Consider the following 17586-nt stretch of genomic DNA (forward strand, 5'->3'; position numbering starts at 1 on the left):
CTGCAGAGAAATTGAATAAATCATCATAAATGCAGGCTCAAGAGCTTGATTTTGTGGTCTGCAAGCACGTGATGCAGCCGAACTAGACAATGTGCATTCACCCGTGGTGTGAAAGGAGAGCCGATCCCAGAAAACCCAGATAAGGAATGAAACAAGTGTTGGAACATGGATACGTACTCTCATAGGCAAAGGTGGTAGATTACCAGATACAATACAGACATGTAGACATTTCACATCACCTTGAAAAGGTGCACAGAGAGTTGAGAACAGAATAGAGTCCCAGGCCTGGGGAGATCAGCTCTAGCCAATCACGAAATAGAAAATCAAGGGTGGATGGCAAGGGGCAGGACCAATGGTAAGCTCACTGCTCTGCAACAATGTTATAGATAGTTTCTTAGGGACAGGACAGGCCAGCCACCTGACATGTAAAGACCAGTAGAATAACCTATATAGGGTACGTACATAAGGGATACCACTCTTAGCACCCAATCCGCTCCGGGAAAAGGTTTTTGGGGAAGGGCCCAGGTGATAACACAATGTCACCACAAAACTGGGGAGCACACATTGTAAGGTTGAGAAATACTGGAGAATCTTGATTCTCTTACGCGATCCCTGTTGTTATTTTTGTAATGAACCACAGTTCTTACTTGCGGTTGGCTGAGTCCTCCGTATATTCTGGGGAAGGGTGTTGGGGCCTTGGGAGTTGGCTGGACCACAAGACGACCTCTGGCATACCAGGGAACCATCTCAACAGCATATTAAAGCTTCAAATACACCATCACACAGGCCTGTGGTGTTCTATGCTGAAGTACCTTTAGAATTATATTAAAAACAAACCATTTATTGTGCAAAATAAGCATACATAAAAATAGTCATGCCAGACGCCTGTGGCATTTGGTTGTCTCTCTTCTGTCTAGGACCCTTCACTGAAACGGCCTGCTTAAAAAGAAAGATCAGGCAATGGGATAGAGAATACCACCAGTATGTGGCAAGGCACACCTTTTCATGTGAGGCAGCAGAGCAATATAGAGTGAGATCAGATGATTTGTCCAGGATCACTGTTTTGTCTGCTAGCAAAGCCAGGATATGAGTCTCAACACTTTAATTATACAATCTTGAATGTGACCTCCTGGTCACTTCTCTTGACTAACACTTAATGCTCTTTCTTGGATGTTTTCTGCTCAGGAGAGCCTACAACCACATTTTAGCTCACAGTCTCTTTCACAGAAGAGAGATATTCACTTGCATATCAGTCTGGTCCCACCCACAAGGGCAGGATCCTTCCATGAACAAGTGCACCATCAGCAACCCGAAACACGTCTTTCGGATTTGTTGAGCCTCATCTTTGAGGTGAAGAGTAGCCTCTCTACAGCCCAGTGAGCAAGGGGTTCACATCTGGATTTTCCTTAGCAATTTAGGGAACCCCTAGCCTTTTCTGTGGGATGTATCCCACTTTAAGACAATCTATAGCCACGTTCAGACATAGGAAAAGCGGAGTCTGGCTTGCTGGAACTTGGTACTGCGAACTGGCCGCTGGACATAAACCTCTGTAATGAGTGCTTACCATACTGAGCTGTCGTCTGAAAAAACATGGCACTCAAATGTATAACTATGCATTTTTTAACATTCAGCATTGCACTTGATGAATATGTTCCCCACACAAGAGTGGGAAAGCTTCGGGAGATGTCCTATAGTAAACGGACAAACTAGGGCAGATGCTCAAAAAATAGTGCAAATGAAAACATCACTGAGGATACGCTCTTTTCATTCGCGCTCATTTAAGAAATGTACAAGTTACTGTATTCTCAAAGGTTACTTGGGCATTACAGGGGTGGCTGAACAGTAGCTCAACGATGCGCTGTCCAGTCCCCTTACACTATGCTTAGAGGGTATTTAAAAGTGACAGGCTCTCAATGAAATGCAATAGAAAACATTAACTTGTATACTTGTGTGAAGGTCAGAAAGACAAGGGGACAATACTCACTTCTGAGAAAATGCATGAAAGGTTCAGAAATGAACCTATCATGCATTTGGCTTTCCACTGTGCCTAGACCAAAGAGGCATATTGGAAGTTCTTGAATTTTTGCACATTTCAAAGCACATTGCGTTTGTGGATCCGGGATGCACATTGAAAATGCAAACATTCCCCCTTATGTATGCATATGTGCAAAGGGAGTGAAAAGGAGAATCTGCATCTTCACATCTAAAATGCACAGCTTCAGATTCCCTTTGGGGATTAGGATGCACCTTTTTTCTCAGTGCAAGTGATGAGATGAGCTGCCGCGTTTCATCATTTGCACCAAAAAAAGGTTTGAGCAATTGCCCCACTGTGTGTTTTGCAGTGAACAGAGGAAGCTTTATCGGATTAATTGATCAGGACATAATGTACTTTGGAGCAACGTCCAGGTAGCAGGTTTAGAGCGTCAGCAGCGCACCATTAAACACCCTGGCATGTTTTATCAAAAAAACATGGGCACTGACTTCTTTGAAGCAGGTAGCCATGCAAGCCCTTGTTGCCATCCTATAAAGACATTGCTGCCCCTAACAACCACTAGGGTGGATCCACACAAGTTGAATACAAACGTCTTAGGTTCGCCGAAAGTATAAACATAGCTCAAGCTTGGTTCTCTGGGAAATTGGGATGTTGCAGAGTTCTTCTTTCAAAGCAGGGATTGTCTCTTCTGAGTTAAAATTGCCTTCCGCCCCCCCCCTTAAAAAAAGTCCTTCTTAGTTAGACCAGGCTAACCTATCTAACTACTACATTTTCTAACACATTTGCGACGAGCTGCAGCTGTACAACAGTTCCATATTTTAGTTGAGAACATAGGTATTTTTGATGCATGCCAGGCTGGCTTCTTGTCTGGTCTGGGGAGCAGCATGTGGTAGTCAAATGACGGACAACTTGATAAGACTGTTAGATGGCAGTGGCTTCGGAGCTGTTGTCCATTTGGACTTGCCAGCTGCATTTGACAACTTTAGCCAAGATACATTTCTTTTCCATCTAGGATGCTTTGGCATCCAGTCATAGGCCATCGAATGGATCAGATTCCTGTTAATTTATGAACAGGACAACTTCATAGTTCCTTTTAAATCCAGGAGTCTCCCAATCACCTATAGCACCCCACATTGGTCCACCCAGTCAGCCGTCCTTTCAACCTATACTTTTAACCTACTATGGAAATTCTCTGCTCCTGTGGTCTAACCCTTCTCATATATGCTGATAATCTTACTTCCTGTTGACACAACTAAGGAACAACATTTCTGACTGCATGTTCTCAGTCAGGCATTTAATAAATGCTAAGAGGCTTAAGTTTAATGCCTGTAAGCCTGAATTGATAGTCTGGTGTAAACATCATAATTTCTGAAGCAACAATATAGTGCCCTCTACCTTGGGTTCTCCTCCGGCCCCTGTCACCAAGGACATAATTTCAGAGTTCATATGAATGACGAACGGTCCCTAAACATCAAGTAGACAAAACAGTACAGGTTTGTTTATTTCAGATTAGTCATTTAAAAAACCCTTGACTTTTTTGGCCAATGTTATCAATTCACTTTACTCGTTGCATATATTTCCTTTCATCTGGCCTTCTGCAATGCAATCTATCTTGAGGGGACTTCTTTGGTTAATGTGATTTAGAGTTTCTGATCATGAAGCCAGACCTTTACTTTCCTGTCTACCTCTCCAGAGCATATTCTGTTTTGCCCTCTATGTTTCAATATTTTGAACCTGGGTGCAGTTAGGGTGCTACCCTATGATGCTCCTTGGTGGTTTCTAGGTACATGTTTGTTTCTTTAAGGTTTCTGGTTTTAGCAGCATTGTTATGGAGGATTTGGAAAATAATACAGTGAATGTTGTGTGATATTCTCTTTGCAGCTGAGGCTTTTCAGGCCTTGTGAGATATAGACACATGGCTTGACTTCTAAAGTAAATCTAGATGCTTTACTTAGAACAAGTTGTAGTTGGTTTAGTTGTGTTTTGTTTAGTCCTAAATAGAGATTACTACAAAAGTCTAGTCAAGAAAGGACATGGACTCAGGTTACCAAACTTTTCTGAGTAATTTCCAAGCAAGGGATAACTCTCTTAAGAGTGTGGAGCTGGAAGTGTGCTTTTTTTGGTTGGGGAGATCATTTGTGGTGGTTGTGATAGTTTTCTTTTTAAATTATGTCTTGTTTCTTTACCTGGTCAGATGGTGCGGGTGCCATTCCCATGAGGGGAGGCTATTTGAAAGGTGGTGTCTACGGTACCTGGATCTTAAAGAAGATCTTCGGCATCCTAGAGGTGTTAAAGGATGAGATTATTTGCTAAACCTGGATTCCCTGGAGGAGTTCAGTTAAAAGCTGATTGTTGTTTTCGGGTTGTTCCGTTAAATGCTGATTGTTGTTTTAAGGTTCCACGTTCAAAAGTACCAGAGAAACCTTTGGGTATGAAAAGACAGATTTTGAGAAGTGTTTGAGAATATCTGCTAGGGTTTTAATATAAACATTGTATAGCCAAGGGGATAGGTTGGAGCACTTGGGGATACCATACTTTAAGGGGAACATTGCTGAGTTAAAGTTTCCCATGTCAATTCTCAGGGTGTCATCTTCAAGGTAGTTGGGCATCCACTTGAAGGCCATACCATCTATTCCAATCTGAGCTTCTGATCTTTGTATTAGCATTAGTTGACTTTAGCATAAGCACCCAATAGATCAAGGAACACTATGGTTCTTTGTGTACTGTCGTCAAGTGCTTCAAAACATCCTTTTTCATGAATTGTGATTTATTTATGCTCTCCTGTTGGAGTGAAAGCCAGATTTTTTTTCAGTAAGGATCAGTTTCTTTTTACTGAGGACGACGAGTTTGGTGATAGGCATCTTTTCCAACATTTTAGCAATCACAGTGATGTTAGACATTGGTTCTGTAGGTGTTTGGTATCTTGAGGTCAGTACGCTGTTGATTTTGGGAGGGGTGTTATGGCGATGGCCTTTAAGTACATTCAGATGCTTCCTGGGGTTAATGAGGCATTCCTCTGGGGCTTTCTGTCATCATAGTAATATTTTCTTTGACAAGCGTGGCTGGGTATGACTCTGATTATGCCACTGAAGTGTCTACTCCGGTAATCGATGAGCTAGATTCTCTGAAAGTAGGCGACTGTCCCAGGTTTATGATGGCTACTATAGCTGATCATTTGTGGTGACCAATGTTGGTTTAAAGTTTGCCAATAATATCCTGAAATGTTCTAGCAAGCCAAGGGACAGTTCCCCTGAAGGCGTTGGCTGATTGCTGGTTTGTTACTGACTGTTTAGTTCATTGTACATTTTGAAAAGATCTTTGTTCCTAAATTGTTTAGAAGAGATATGGTTTTGATAGTGTTGTGTTTTTCTTCCTTACAATGGTTTTGTGGTTGTCCATACTACGGATTTTGCATTCCAGTTTGTCATTAGGTGACCAGATATTTTCCTTGCTTTTTCTAGGATGTTGGCTTTCCTTTTTAGGAACTCCAGTTCCTCACTGACTAATTTGTTATTATATGGTTAATGTTTTTTAATTGTGTCTGTTACTTTGGTATAATAGTGTCTTATCTGATTTATACATTTGCTTTATTTAGTTTGGGAGAGGGCGTGTTCACGGCATTAATGTCCTTGGCCGGTGTGAAATATTCTTTGACATTTTGTTTGACATTGTTCATATGTCTAATGAGGATATGGTTATTGGTTGTCCTTTTGGATATATTATGTATGCTTTGGTTGTTGATCTCCCATTCATGTATTCAAAGGTGCTGATCAGACCATAACAGTTCCATGTGTGTGGTTTGATTTAGATAAAGTGCAAATGAATCAATGATATCAAGGGGATGTCCATCTTTACACATATTCATGTTAATATAGCGCTTGAAACCAGACAATTCATGGTTTAGGTGAATAGTTTGGAATCTGGATTATCTGGTTGGTATATCCATAGAATAACATACCTAATTACCAGAATTGCATTCGAGGTGGCTTGTGTACTTGCCAGTAGCTTTGACCATTCCTGGGGAAAGATGCAGTTGTCGTTTGGTGGGCAGTAAACGGCACTAACTGTGATGGAGCTGTTATTGCTGACATAGCATTTGCACACACAGAATTCTTGGATGTCTTAATTCATTGGTATTGGGTGGGGGAGTACCAATGTGTTTGCGCACCGTGGGCTGAAATTCCCTTTAAATGGTCCTGACTCCTACACCAGAAACATGGGATTATTTAGAGTGCTTTTGTAAGAATTAATCTAAATAAAGACTGAATTCAGTTCATTGCATCAAGTCAATAGTGCACAAGTAGAATGGTTGCCCTCTCCTACAGAAAAAAAGTGGACTTTGAAATGACAAACTAAAGAGTGATTGTTCTGTGTTTTTTTTTCTTTTTTTTAACCTATTAGGCTTGTTCGATGTGACTGTCAAAAGAGGAAACATCCGGGTATTTAGCAGTCATCACATTCGCCATCTCGCTCTTGCCTTGGACACAGGTTACGTTGCTGGAATGGTAAGAGATAATTCCTTTTGTGCAAGACTTCAGCACAAATCTCCTGATTAATGCCACGCTTCCTCCGTTAATCTCGCTCCTCGGCAGTGGAATGTTTTTTTTTTTTATCTGATAGTGCTTTTCAACGTGACCCGTTGATTAAAGCAATAAGTGCATATGACCATGCTCACGTGGGACCTCTTTTCAGATACAATATGTGATGCTGCCTTTTCCGTCTTTTCTTTGCCGTCAAGCCAGGGTCCAACTTGTGCAGAAAATTGTCTTGGGCGCCAACTAAAAAGCTATCGAAACAAATGACAACTCTTTCCTTTTGTGACAGACCGTTTGAGCAGTACCCGAGGGGGGCTCCTTTGGTAAGATCCATTGCAAGGTTGCATAGAATATGTGTTCGGTAATCCTCGTCAAAACGACTAGCTTCACAGTGAAACAACTCGTTAAACTGGCCTACCTTGACCAAAAGAAAACGGCCTTACACTAGCATGCAGGGCCTGCACTGCGGGCTTTAACCCTGTTGTCCCATAGGACAGTCTAAGGTCTCAGCATTAATTTAGTGCAAGTTATGTGCAAAACCGGAAAAAACATTCCTAGTGCCACGAACTCCTCCTCCCCTTTTCAAAGGAAGGTAACCACCTGGGACATGATGTTGACATTTTCAGAACATGCCTGCTTTATTTAATTATTTGTTCTGTTCCTAGCCTGTAGCATTTTATGTTGCAATATAGCAATGAGCTACTGTTTTTTTCTTGTCCCCAAACATTTGCCAAAGGTTTTTCATTTTCTTCTGCATGTGCGAAGAATCGCCCTGTGTTTTCCGATACTTCATAGAGGTTGCACTCAATCTGATTAACCTTGACTATTGTGACGAATCTGTACAATTCGACCCTTCCCCCTATAGGGGAGCCATCCCCTTTGAGGCTAAGGAGTTGATCCCACCCAGCAAGACCCTCCGTAGGGGTTTGGGCAAGTAGAGCCTCACTGGGAGTGACTCCCCTCTTGGGATCAATTACTCCCATTTCATTAAGGAACTCCCAGTCCAAACCACCCTTTCTGCCTATTATACCTATAAATAACAAAATTATCCTTCTTTCACTCTTTTAGCTTCAGGTAATGCTAAACCTCACCTGAAGGTCATAATCAAAAAAGGTGGACTCAGTTATTTTTGTTGTAACGACATGCATAAGAGCAGAACGGGCTGAGAAAAGGCATTCCTATGCAGGGTCGAGCCACTGTGGAGATCTTGTCCTGGAAGAGCAGCGTGACGACGGGCCAGCGGTGGCGTGCAGGCAAGGAGACCTACTAGCTGGAGGCTTTGAGGGAGGCAATCTGATGGAGAAAGCGGCTCCGGTCAGGAGAGAAGTGAAGACGGGAAGAGAACTGTCTTCACTTGTGGTGCAACCAATAGAAAGCAGTGGTGGGCTTGGTGCCCAGCAACTGACGCTGAGAGCAGGAGAGAGAGCACAGCCCGGGTCCCTGAGCACCACATGGCAAGTGTGTTAGCTGACAAGATGAGAAAGCAGAAGGAAGTGAATGCTCCTAATGTGAGGATGTCCCTGAATGCTACGAACTCCGGCTGTGAAGAGGGCCTAAGTCGACAACCATATGAAAGCATGCAGGACCGGGACAGAACACCGAGCCAGGTAAAACAGTCTGAAAAAGATACAAACGATTCATGTCAACGCCGTGAAAGCAACCAAGATTATGAGAATCTTAGAGAACCTAACGGGCACATGCACTACATAAAGAGGAGTGGAAGAAATACATATGCTTCATACCAAGGCTGGGAAAGCTGACGAAGAGTAAAGCAGAGAGAAATCGATGTGTACATTATATTTAACGGCTGGGGAAACCGCCAACAGTATGAGAACCTAAGAAAGTCGAATGGGCACACGCCTTATGTTTGTTAATTGGACTGAGATCCAAAAACCCCACCAAAGAGCCACAGGACTTTAGGGAGTGCCTGTGCCACGAAGTGTGATACAGAGAAGTGTGTTCAAAAAGGATTCTGGAGGAATTTGACTACTGGTAATCTGTGAGAAAAGTAAAGAAAGAAGAATTATTTTTCCAAGGGGAGGAAGAGAAACAACCCAGAGGATATTTTGTGTTTTTAATTGACAAAGCCTATAAGAAGATTGTGAACTGTGACAATATATTTCCAAGGAACTTTGAGACTGAGGATAGGTAACTTACGAGTTGGGCCAGTTTGAAGCTCACTTTGAGGCTCTTGTCCAAGCCTCGCTTTTTCCTTTTAGTTAGATTTTCTAAAGTGGTAGTGCCAGTTAGTTATTTAGGATTTGCACTATGAACTGTTATGATGTTGACTTCGATGAACACCCTTAGTTTTCGTTTTAGAAGGCAGGGATCTTCCCTTATAGTGATAGGGTCAGTTATGATGTTTCCTATCATTTAAATCAATAATTTTGAGACATAGTCCACAGTAGTCTTTCTTCTGGTTCGGCAGGCTATGTTGACATCAGAATACATATGAGTAGGAATAAGGTGTAGCCAAAATAGTGAAAAAGAGATATGGTTTGAAGTTAGATTGAATACACGTTTTGTTAATATATTACCAGGATAAAACAGATCACAGTGTGGGACCTTCATCGTAAAAATTACGAAAAGTACATCTGTGGTCCAGAAAAATATTTGAAAGCTACAGATACACTGTTAGCTAGGGGGCCTAACGCTCCACCTGCACGTGCACTGGACATGAAAGATTCGTTTTTAGCTTGGAATACAGGCTGTCTGGAGAGACAATTTTGGGGTTGGAGGACGATTTACCTGCCGCCAGATCCTCTGTCAGTCAGTCCCCCACCCCAAATCCTCCATTATCTCATTGGCCCTGCTGGGGTGAGTGAGTCTTTGGGGAATCCTCTGTCCTGAGCTGGTTCCTGTGATGGCTGCCTTGATACCTTCCTGTAACTACACCAACTATCTGCAAACTATAGTGGTCCCAATATCAAGCTACAGAGGGGTCACAATGCACACTGGGCAATATGCATTCTGTCATTTGTATTTTTACCACCAGTAAACTAGTTTCCACTTCCTGTAAAGTGACATTTGATATTGCAGGCAGTGTAGCCGAATACAAAATGCCAGTCTTATCATTAGCAATACAAAGCTATAGGCTATAGACAAATAGTTTTACCAGTGCCAACTGCATTTGAGGAATGAGGCCCAAAATGTGTAAAATGTTTCATGTCTATATTGTTGCTCTCTGAAGAGCCTTTTGCTTCTGTTGTATACTTTGCCCCCACCAGGTGAGTGCACATTGTACATGACCACAGGGATAGCCGACATTTTCCCGTCTCTAAACCACCAATGGTCATAACGACAACTACACCTTCCAGGCCCCGTGCAGGTGAATTTAGCCAAATAGTGTCTTAGAACAGGTTGTGGCACTTACAGAGACAGCACCTGTATGTGTGTCTGCACTGCAGCTTCCAGAGGTTGCGAGGAGCCTCTCAGGTCTCTCTCAACAAGGTTGGTAAGATGGCAAAGGGAGTGAAGGACCTGATTCTGATAGGTGTGTGAAACCTCCACACAGAAGTTCGAAACCCTGGCAGGGCCGACTCAGTCATCCCTCTTTGTGTTATTGATAATAAAGTACCTTGAGTAGAATAATTACACCTGTAATTAATAGACAATTCCGTTTTTGTTCCATGCTGTACAAAATGGTAGATGCATGTGTTAATTCAGGGGGAGGGGGCTTCAGTAGTCACTGACATCGAGGTTGGTGAGGGCTGCATTAGTCTTCTTCTGTGGGGTTCACCTTACATATGTGGTCGGTGGGCATAACTACCAATACAAATTTTGCAAAGCCCATTCAAACAACCAAGTCAAATATTTGAGAAAAATAAAAGTTGGGCTTTAATCATGACAGTTGTATTCATCGTACCACATTCTGGTGTACAGTGAGCGGTGAATACCTCGTCATTTTCTGTTCTCAATTCATATGATATTTAGTATTTCCCGAACATGCAGCAGTAATCAGTTAGGCGCACTAGGAAAGGTGTGGAGAAAGGAAACAGTGGAAGACAATCGAGGGGAACCCAGAGCCAAAAGGTCTTTGAGTGCACGAGTAATAAAGGGGATGAGGGTCGGTCTCTTGAGTTTTTTGAAGTTCATTGGTAGAGCATAAGATCCTATGGGTGAAGGGGGCTGCCCAGTAGTGTGTGCCCTCCTGCTTGAATGGGTCTGACTTACCACTGGGCAAGGCTTCAACTACAGAAGTGCTGCAGAGGGGAGGTGCACAGAGTGAGGATGTGGGGGTGCCCCGAAATGAGACCGTTTCAGAAGTGGGTGACCACATTCCATGAGAGAGATGATCCAGATGTTGGGGAAGGTTGGGTACAGGTGTTTTAGGGGCAGTAATTGATGTTTACGGGCACTTCCCTTATTTGGGAACCAAAACAAATATCTGAGTCAAGTACCACATTCAGGTTACTGATGTTTTCCTCTCTCTCTTTTGAGGGGTTATCCATGCAGGGCGCCAGTTTATTAGCAACCTCCTGATCTTGCTGGAGCAGCACATCAAGATCTACATTTTGCTGCTGTCCAGCTTTATGTTATCCACGTTTGGGTTGGTTTGTATATTCCACTAGGTCATATTGTCGGTGTCACTCTTGGCCAGACGAACCAGAAATCTTGAATGATCTGCTAAGATTTGGAATGCAGTGGTGAAGGATTACAGTAAAGAAGCAAACGTTCTCAGCTAGAACAGCAAAGGAGTCAGGATGGAGCCTTGGGTGACCCCAACCAGTTACTGCAAAGGCCTAGATTAAAGATAACCCATGGTTCTGTTACCCTACTGGTTTGTAAGAATGATGCGAGTCAATTGCGCTCTGATCCAGTTATTCCTAAACAATGTTGTTGAGGATGAATGAGGATACTGCATAAACAGGTGATTCAGAAGACAGCTGCTAATTGGTTCTGATATGAATCCATTAGGAGATTTTCCATAATGTTAGGTAGATCACCCTCTGTGCTACTGGTTGTTCTGAATCCTGATTGTAGGTAAACAAATAAGTAATGTCAACAGAAATGTTTAGAGATGTTCTGCTGCACAGTGTATATATACCCTGTTCCTGTTGACTTCTATCTTGTCCGAAAAGAAAGCTGCCATGTTATCCACCCATGTCGAGCTAGTTTGGTTTCAATCTGTATACAAATTGTGCTTATTGATCAAATGCTATGTAAGAACAGCATCTAGTGTCAAACTATAATGAATAAGTGTTAAACTAGTTTACCTGAATGCAAAGCACAGGCTATGCAGATGTATAGAAATTGAAATGATGCATGTAGGACTTAAATCAGTATCCAACACAGCAGAGCAATAGGGATGCTTACCTTAATATTGGATAGTCGATATCAATTCCTCTTACCACTTTTTCTGCCATTGATGATTCAGGAAAACTGTGGAAATCTCTGTGAGCTGCAGCTGCATGTGCATCCGAACCGCAGTGTAACACTGGAATCTGTCAGGGCACCCGGACACACGGTCAACTTTGACCCACAAGGCAAGCCCGCCGATGGTGCCACGACTGGTTACGCAGGCCTTGCAAAAGATTTTGTTGTTCATGTGAAGGTAAGACTAACATAAAAACACATTATTATTATTATTATTATTATTATTATTATACCACAACAGTTTGTGCAGTAACATATGACAAAAAAGTGAAAGAGGGACATTTTAATGACTTAGTTTGGTGAGAATGACAACTTGCTCTCTAGGAGTTAACATATGTTTAACATCTAGGCTACTTACTCTAATTATCTCCTTCCTCCCACCACCTGCTAGAAGAAACTTCCACTATGCAGTTCTCTGTCGAACAAAGGTGAAAAGTCAAGGGCGTGATCGTTTGGTGCATCTCCATAGTTGGAGATTGATGGGCTTGTCTTCTAGCATGGATGGGCTCATGCATTCCTAAATTGAACAATGACACCTGTAGGTGGCAAGACAGGGATGTATCACTTGAGGCCTATTGGAGAAAAAAAAAGGAACAGAGCCACATGAGATAAATTGTGGACATTTCTCAAAGTCATGGTATTAATCCACTTATTTCATCCAGTTTGATGCGGCTCTTTAGTGGCACATAAATATTACAAAACAAATACAGGTTCATAACTTTAATGACTAATTAAACATGTTTTAAAAACATTAAAAGAACATTGCACAATATTTTACAAAATTTTACGATACATTACAACAAACATGTGTACAGAATAAATGAAACAAAAACATGCACGAGTTCATCATACCATCTTTTTTCTAATAAATGCATACAAATTTCACAATCAAATATGAATGTCTTTTTAGTTAAATGCTAATTGCCAAGTCATTGAAACTAAGGGCCTGATTCACAGATGTGTTTTGCAATGGCCCAATCCCATTGGAAAATGCCCTGTGAATCAGGCCGTAAGGATTAATATTCCCTTGTTACGTCTTTGTGTGGATAAACTAGTTTCAACGGCGCAAACTCTTAAACCTAGTTTATCCAGATGTAATTATGTCTGTGATGAACGTGTGAATGTGTTTGTTCTATTTGTTCTGTACACATATTTCTTTTTCTTTTTGTCATGTGTACCTATGCACATGAGTCATTTTTATTTATTTATTTATTTTGACACTTATATAGTGCAGAAAACCCAGAGGTATCTAGCCGCTTTTAACTTAAGTATACGATTAAAGTAAGTACTTCAGGTTACAGAAAAGGAAGCGTACGAGGTGAGTTACCTCGTGGAACATGAAAAAGGTAATACATTTTACGCCAAGTGCAAAAAGGGAGGTACATGGTGATCACATCCATTGGGCCTGACCCCATGTTGCCGGGCAGCAGCAGCAAACAGGTGCAAAGACAGATCAGTGGGCGAATACATGGTGCCTGCCCCATGTTGCAGGGCGGCAGCAAAAAACAGATGCAAAGTCAAATCAGTGGGCAAATACATGGTGCCTACCCCATGTTGCAGGTCGGCAGCAGCACACAGATGCGAAAAGTCAATCAGTGGGTAAATACATGGTGCCTGCCTCATGTTGCAGGGGGGCAGCAGCACACAGATGCGAAAAGTCAATCAGTGGGCAAATACATGGTGCCTACCCCATGTTGCAGGGCGGCAGCAGCACACAAATGCAAAGAGTCAATCAGTGGGCAAATACATGGTGCCTACGCAATGTTGCAGTGTGACAGCAGCACACAAATGCGAAAAGCCAATCAGTGGACAAATACATGGTGCATACCCCATGTTGCAGGACGGCAGCTATACACAAATGCAAAAAAATGAATTAGGGGCCACTATCGTTCTTGGAAGAGTGGGATAAAAGGGAAGGGGAAGGGGGAGAACATCAAAGGCAGCATCACAGGTGACCGGGGGGGCACAACACACAACATCACAGGTGACCGGGGAGGGGGGCACACACAGCATCACAGGTGACCAGGAGGGTGGGGGGGCACAAATAACATCACAGGCGACCAGGGGGGGATGGAGGGCGAGCACAGCATCACAGGCGACCAGAGGGGGGTGCACACAACATCACAGGCGACCAGGTGGTGTGGGGGGCACACAAAGCTTCACAGGAGACCAGGGAAGGTGGGGGACACACACAGAATCACAGGTGACCAGGAGGAGTGGTGGGGGGCACACACAGCATCACAGGTGACATGTGGGGGCAGGGGGCACACACAGCGTCGCAGTGGACCAGGGGGTGTGGGGGGCACACACAGCATCACAGGGGACCAGGGGAGGTGTGGGGGGCACACACAGCATCACAGGCAACTGGAGGAGGGCACACACAACATCACAGGTGACCAGGGGGCTGGGGGGCACCCACAGCATCACAGGTGACCAGAAGAGGTGGGGGGCACAGACAGCATCACAGGTGACCAGTGGTGGGGAGGGGGCACAGACAGTATCACAGATGACTGAGAGGTGTGGGGGGCACACACAGCATCACATGCGACCAGGGGGGAGGGGGTACACACAGCATCACAGGCAGCCAGTCATCATTCCCATGGGAACACAAGAGGACATTGTGAGCAAAGGCGTTTGATGAGAAATATTATCCCAAGGTGAAACCATCGTGCAAGGAAGACATTTACAAAGAAGTTATGGATCAGACAAGGAAGACCCCAAGATCCGATAAAGATTACATTTAACAACAAGGACATAAACAAACATGTAATTACTTGCACCAAGAATAACAATCAAATAGAGATGACCTTGAAGGGGGGCCAGAGGATTGAACAGTAGCCGGTTCAGACCTCTGATTAACCACACCTACCCATGGACATTCAATCAGGCACCCTTGACAGAATATGTCTACAGGAAACCTGGCTGGGGACAGCCCCTGCATTGGATGGTTACACTTCTTTATTTTCCCCTCCCTATGGAGGCATCAGAAGTCACCCGGTGGTAGGTCTTATCACCTTTGTAAAGAACGGGATTGGCCTGAAGATAGAAGTCTTTGACACTCCAAACCGCTTTGTGCAAATTATTGGCTTTAGGGAACTTTTGGGAGACAAGGCTCGACATGGTCTAGTGGTTAAACTCTACTTGAATCCTGTGGTACTAATTACTGTGACATTTACTAGTGTAGTTATGAGTGTCCTGGACAAATGGGTCTGGCAATGTAACCCTCATTATATAATTGTTGCAGGAGATCTCAATTGCCCTTGTATAGAAAAAGTATCTGACCACCCCCCCTTTGAATAAGGATCCACATACGCCAAGTGAGATTAGAGCCTTTGAATGGTTGAATCTGATGAATTCTAGGGACCTCCACATCCTTTACCACCAAATCGAGGGAGACTGTCCTCCGAAAACAATGTGGTTGAATGGAAACGTGTGCAGTATTCTTGACTATGTCTTTGTCTCAAGTTCACTCATTCAAGACATAATTTCTTTTGAAATTACTCTGAAGTCCTTGAGTGATCACTCTCCACTAAATTTCACCTTGAAGGGTTTGCGCAGGCCAGAGCAAATGTAAAACCTCATGGCTATAGAAGCCACTCAAGTCGGGAATAGACTGAGAATGAAATGACACGACATCATAGCCTTTTCCAACAAGTCTATCAACAAGATGAGGCAGGGGAATGAAGTGAACTATGTCCCGCTGCTTTTTGAATATAAGGAGAAGTCTAAAAAGCCTGCAAGATTGACCCCCGACCACAAACATATTTCTGATGAGAGAATCAAACTAAAAAAAAAGTTACTACACAAATATCTAAAATCTTTAAGCTGCCGAAAAGAAGTTCACTGAATAATTCTGATGGGGAAAAAAGGAAGCAAAAATACAAGAACTGGCTAGCTATACATAAAGAAGAGATTCTCCAGAACGAGTCGTACTTAATGCTTGCAGACTTTTGTAAAAAAGATGCAAGATCAATCTTACAAATACTAAATGAAGCTGACACAGGTCGATCTATCTCACTTCTAAACGTGGGTACGGAAGAAGCATGGACAACCTTTTATCAACTGATGTTTAAACAAAAAAAAGGCCAATACAGCTACCATCCCCCAAAATAACCACGGGGCAAAGGTTTCTGCTCGACCTCCTGGATGTCGAATGTATAATCAAGAAGGCCAATCAATCTATAGCGCCAGGTCCATACGGGATCACAAACTAATAATCAAGGAAGCTTCGGAGGCTTGGACTCCTTTTATATTTGAGCTATTTAAATAGATCATGAGAATGGGTTATATCCCTGAATCTTGGAGATCAGCGACCATTGTCTCCATCTACAAGTGTGGATTTAGGGCAGACGTTTAAAACTACTGCCCCATTGTGCGTTTAGACTCATTGGGTAAACTATTTACATCATTCCTTCTGATACAACTGCAGATATGGATCAAAACGGCAAAAAGAGAGGACCCTTGACAGTGAGGGTCCGTCAAAGGAGTGGGAACAGATCTGAACCTGTTTTTGATGAACATCTTGAAAGGAAAAGCTTTCACTGAGAAAATTAAGATCTACGTGGCATTTGTGGATCTAAAAAAGGTCTTCGATAGCCTAGACCATCAACGACTATGGGCCAAAATGGAGGCATGGAAATGTCCATCGGACCTACTGGAGGTGATTAAGTCCCTTTATGAACATACAAACATCCAAATTCGCCTTAATGTACAATGTTTGTTGACAAGACCAATTTAAACCTTTTGCGATCTAAAACAGGGCTGCCCCTTGGCCCCTACATTGTTTATTCTTTTCCTCTCTGACCTCAGAGAAACTTGGGACAAGATCACGGTTTTCCCACCAAAGATTGGAGATCAACCTGTGACAAGACCTCTGTTTGCAGATGACCTGGTTTTGATAGACCTAACATCAATCGGCCTACCGAGGAGTTTATATGCCCTCAATGAATATATGACCGCAAATGAATTGACAATGAACTCAGCCAAGACTATCACTATGATACTAGTCCTACAAGGTCCTAGATCATGAGGTGGGTTCAAATGGTTTGTGAGGAAAAAAACCCTGATACAGAACCAACAGGCTACTTACCTAGGGTTTCATATTAATAACAACAAATCACATCTGCCCCACCAACAGGCCCTGAAGGTGAAGCTAAAAACCCTGATAGCTCAGGCTAGGCTGATCCAGAAAAAATATGGGAAGTTTTCCATTCTGCCGGTGCTGTCCTTTCTAGCAAATGTTACCCAAGTTCTTGTCTATGGGGCAGAAGGTTCGTAAATGTTTAACCACATTTCCAAATAAATGGTATAGGAACCAGTGTATGCGCTTTAGGATGAAATTGTGCCCCACCAACCAGATTTTGAGAATCTACAGACAAGTTTCCTTTACGATCTGTAGGTTTTGCTTAAAGGAAGGAATTAAAGAAACTATTATGCATATTATACTCTTTTGCCCAGGGTTGGCTGAGATGAGGATTAATACTTGGGCAAGGTAGTAGTGGAAAGGCAAACTGAAGACGCAAGAAAGTTTTTTCTGCTATATTTGGGCTGCTGATGTTTCTTAATGAAGCCTTTGAAACCAAGGTAGAATCCACCTGATAGGAACAGACTGGATTGTGAACCAGACATTGATGTGTGATGAAAGAACATTTTTATATGTGTTATTCTGGATGGATGATAAAA

At 42.8% G+C, this 17586-nt stretch overlaps 1 protein-coding gene across 1 annotated transcript in view; it reads left to right on the forward strand.

The window, feature by feature from the left end:
• RP1 (RP1 axonemal microtubule associated) overlaps positions 1-17586 on the forward strand; it is an 809829-nt gene that overhangs the window by 584279 nt on the left and 207964 nt on the right. Inside the window, exons 13-14 of the mRNA XM_069621057.1 lie at positions 6395-6498; positions 11906-12082. Of these exons, the coding sequence (XP_069477158.1) occupies positions 6395-6498; positions 11906-12082 (281 nt within the window). The remainder of the gene's footprint in view (positions 1-6394; positions 6499-11905; positions 12083-17586) is intronic.

The sequence above is a fragment of the Ambystoma mexicanum genome, chromosome 5q (assembly GCF_040938575.1).
Source record: "Ambystoma mexicanum isolate Mex_15411 chromosome 5q, UKY_AmexF1_1, whole genome shotgun sequence".
Classification (NCBI taxonomy): Eukaryota; Metazoa; Chordata; class Amphibia; order Caudata; family Ambystomatidae; genus Ambystoma; species Ambystoma mexicanum.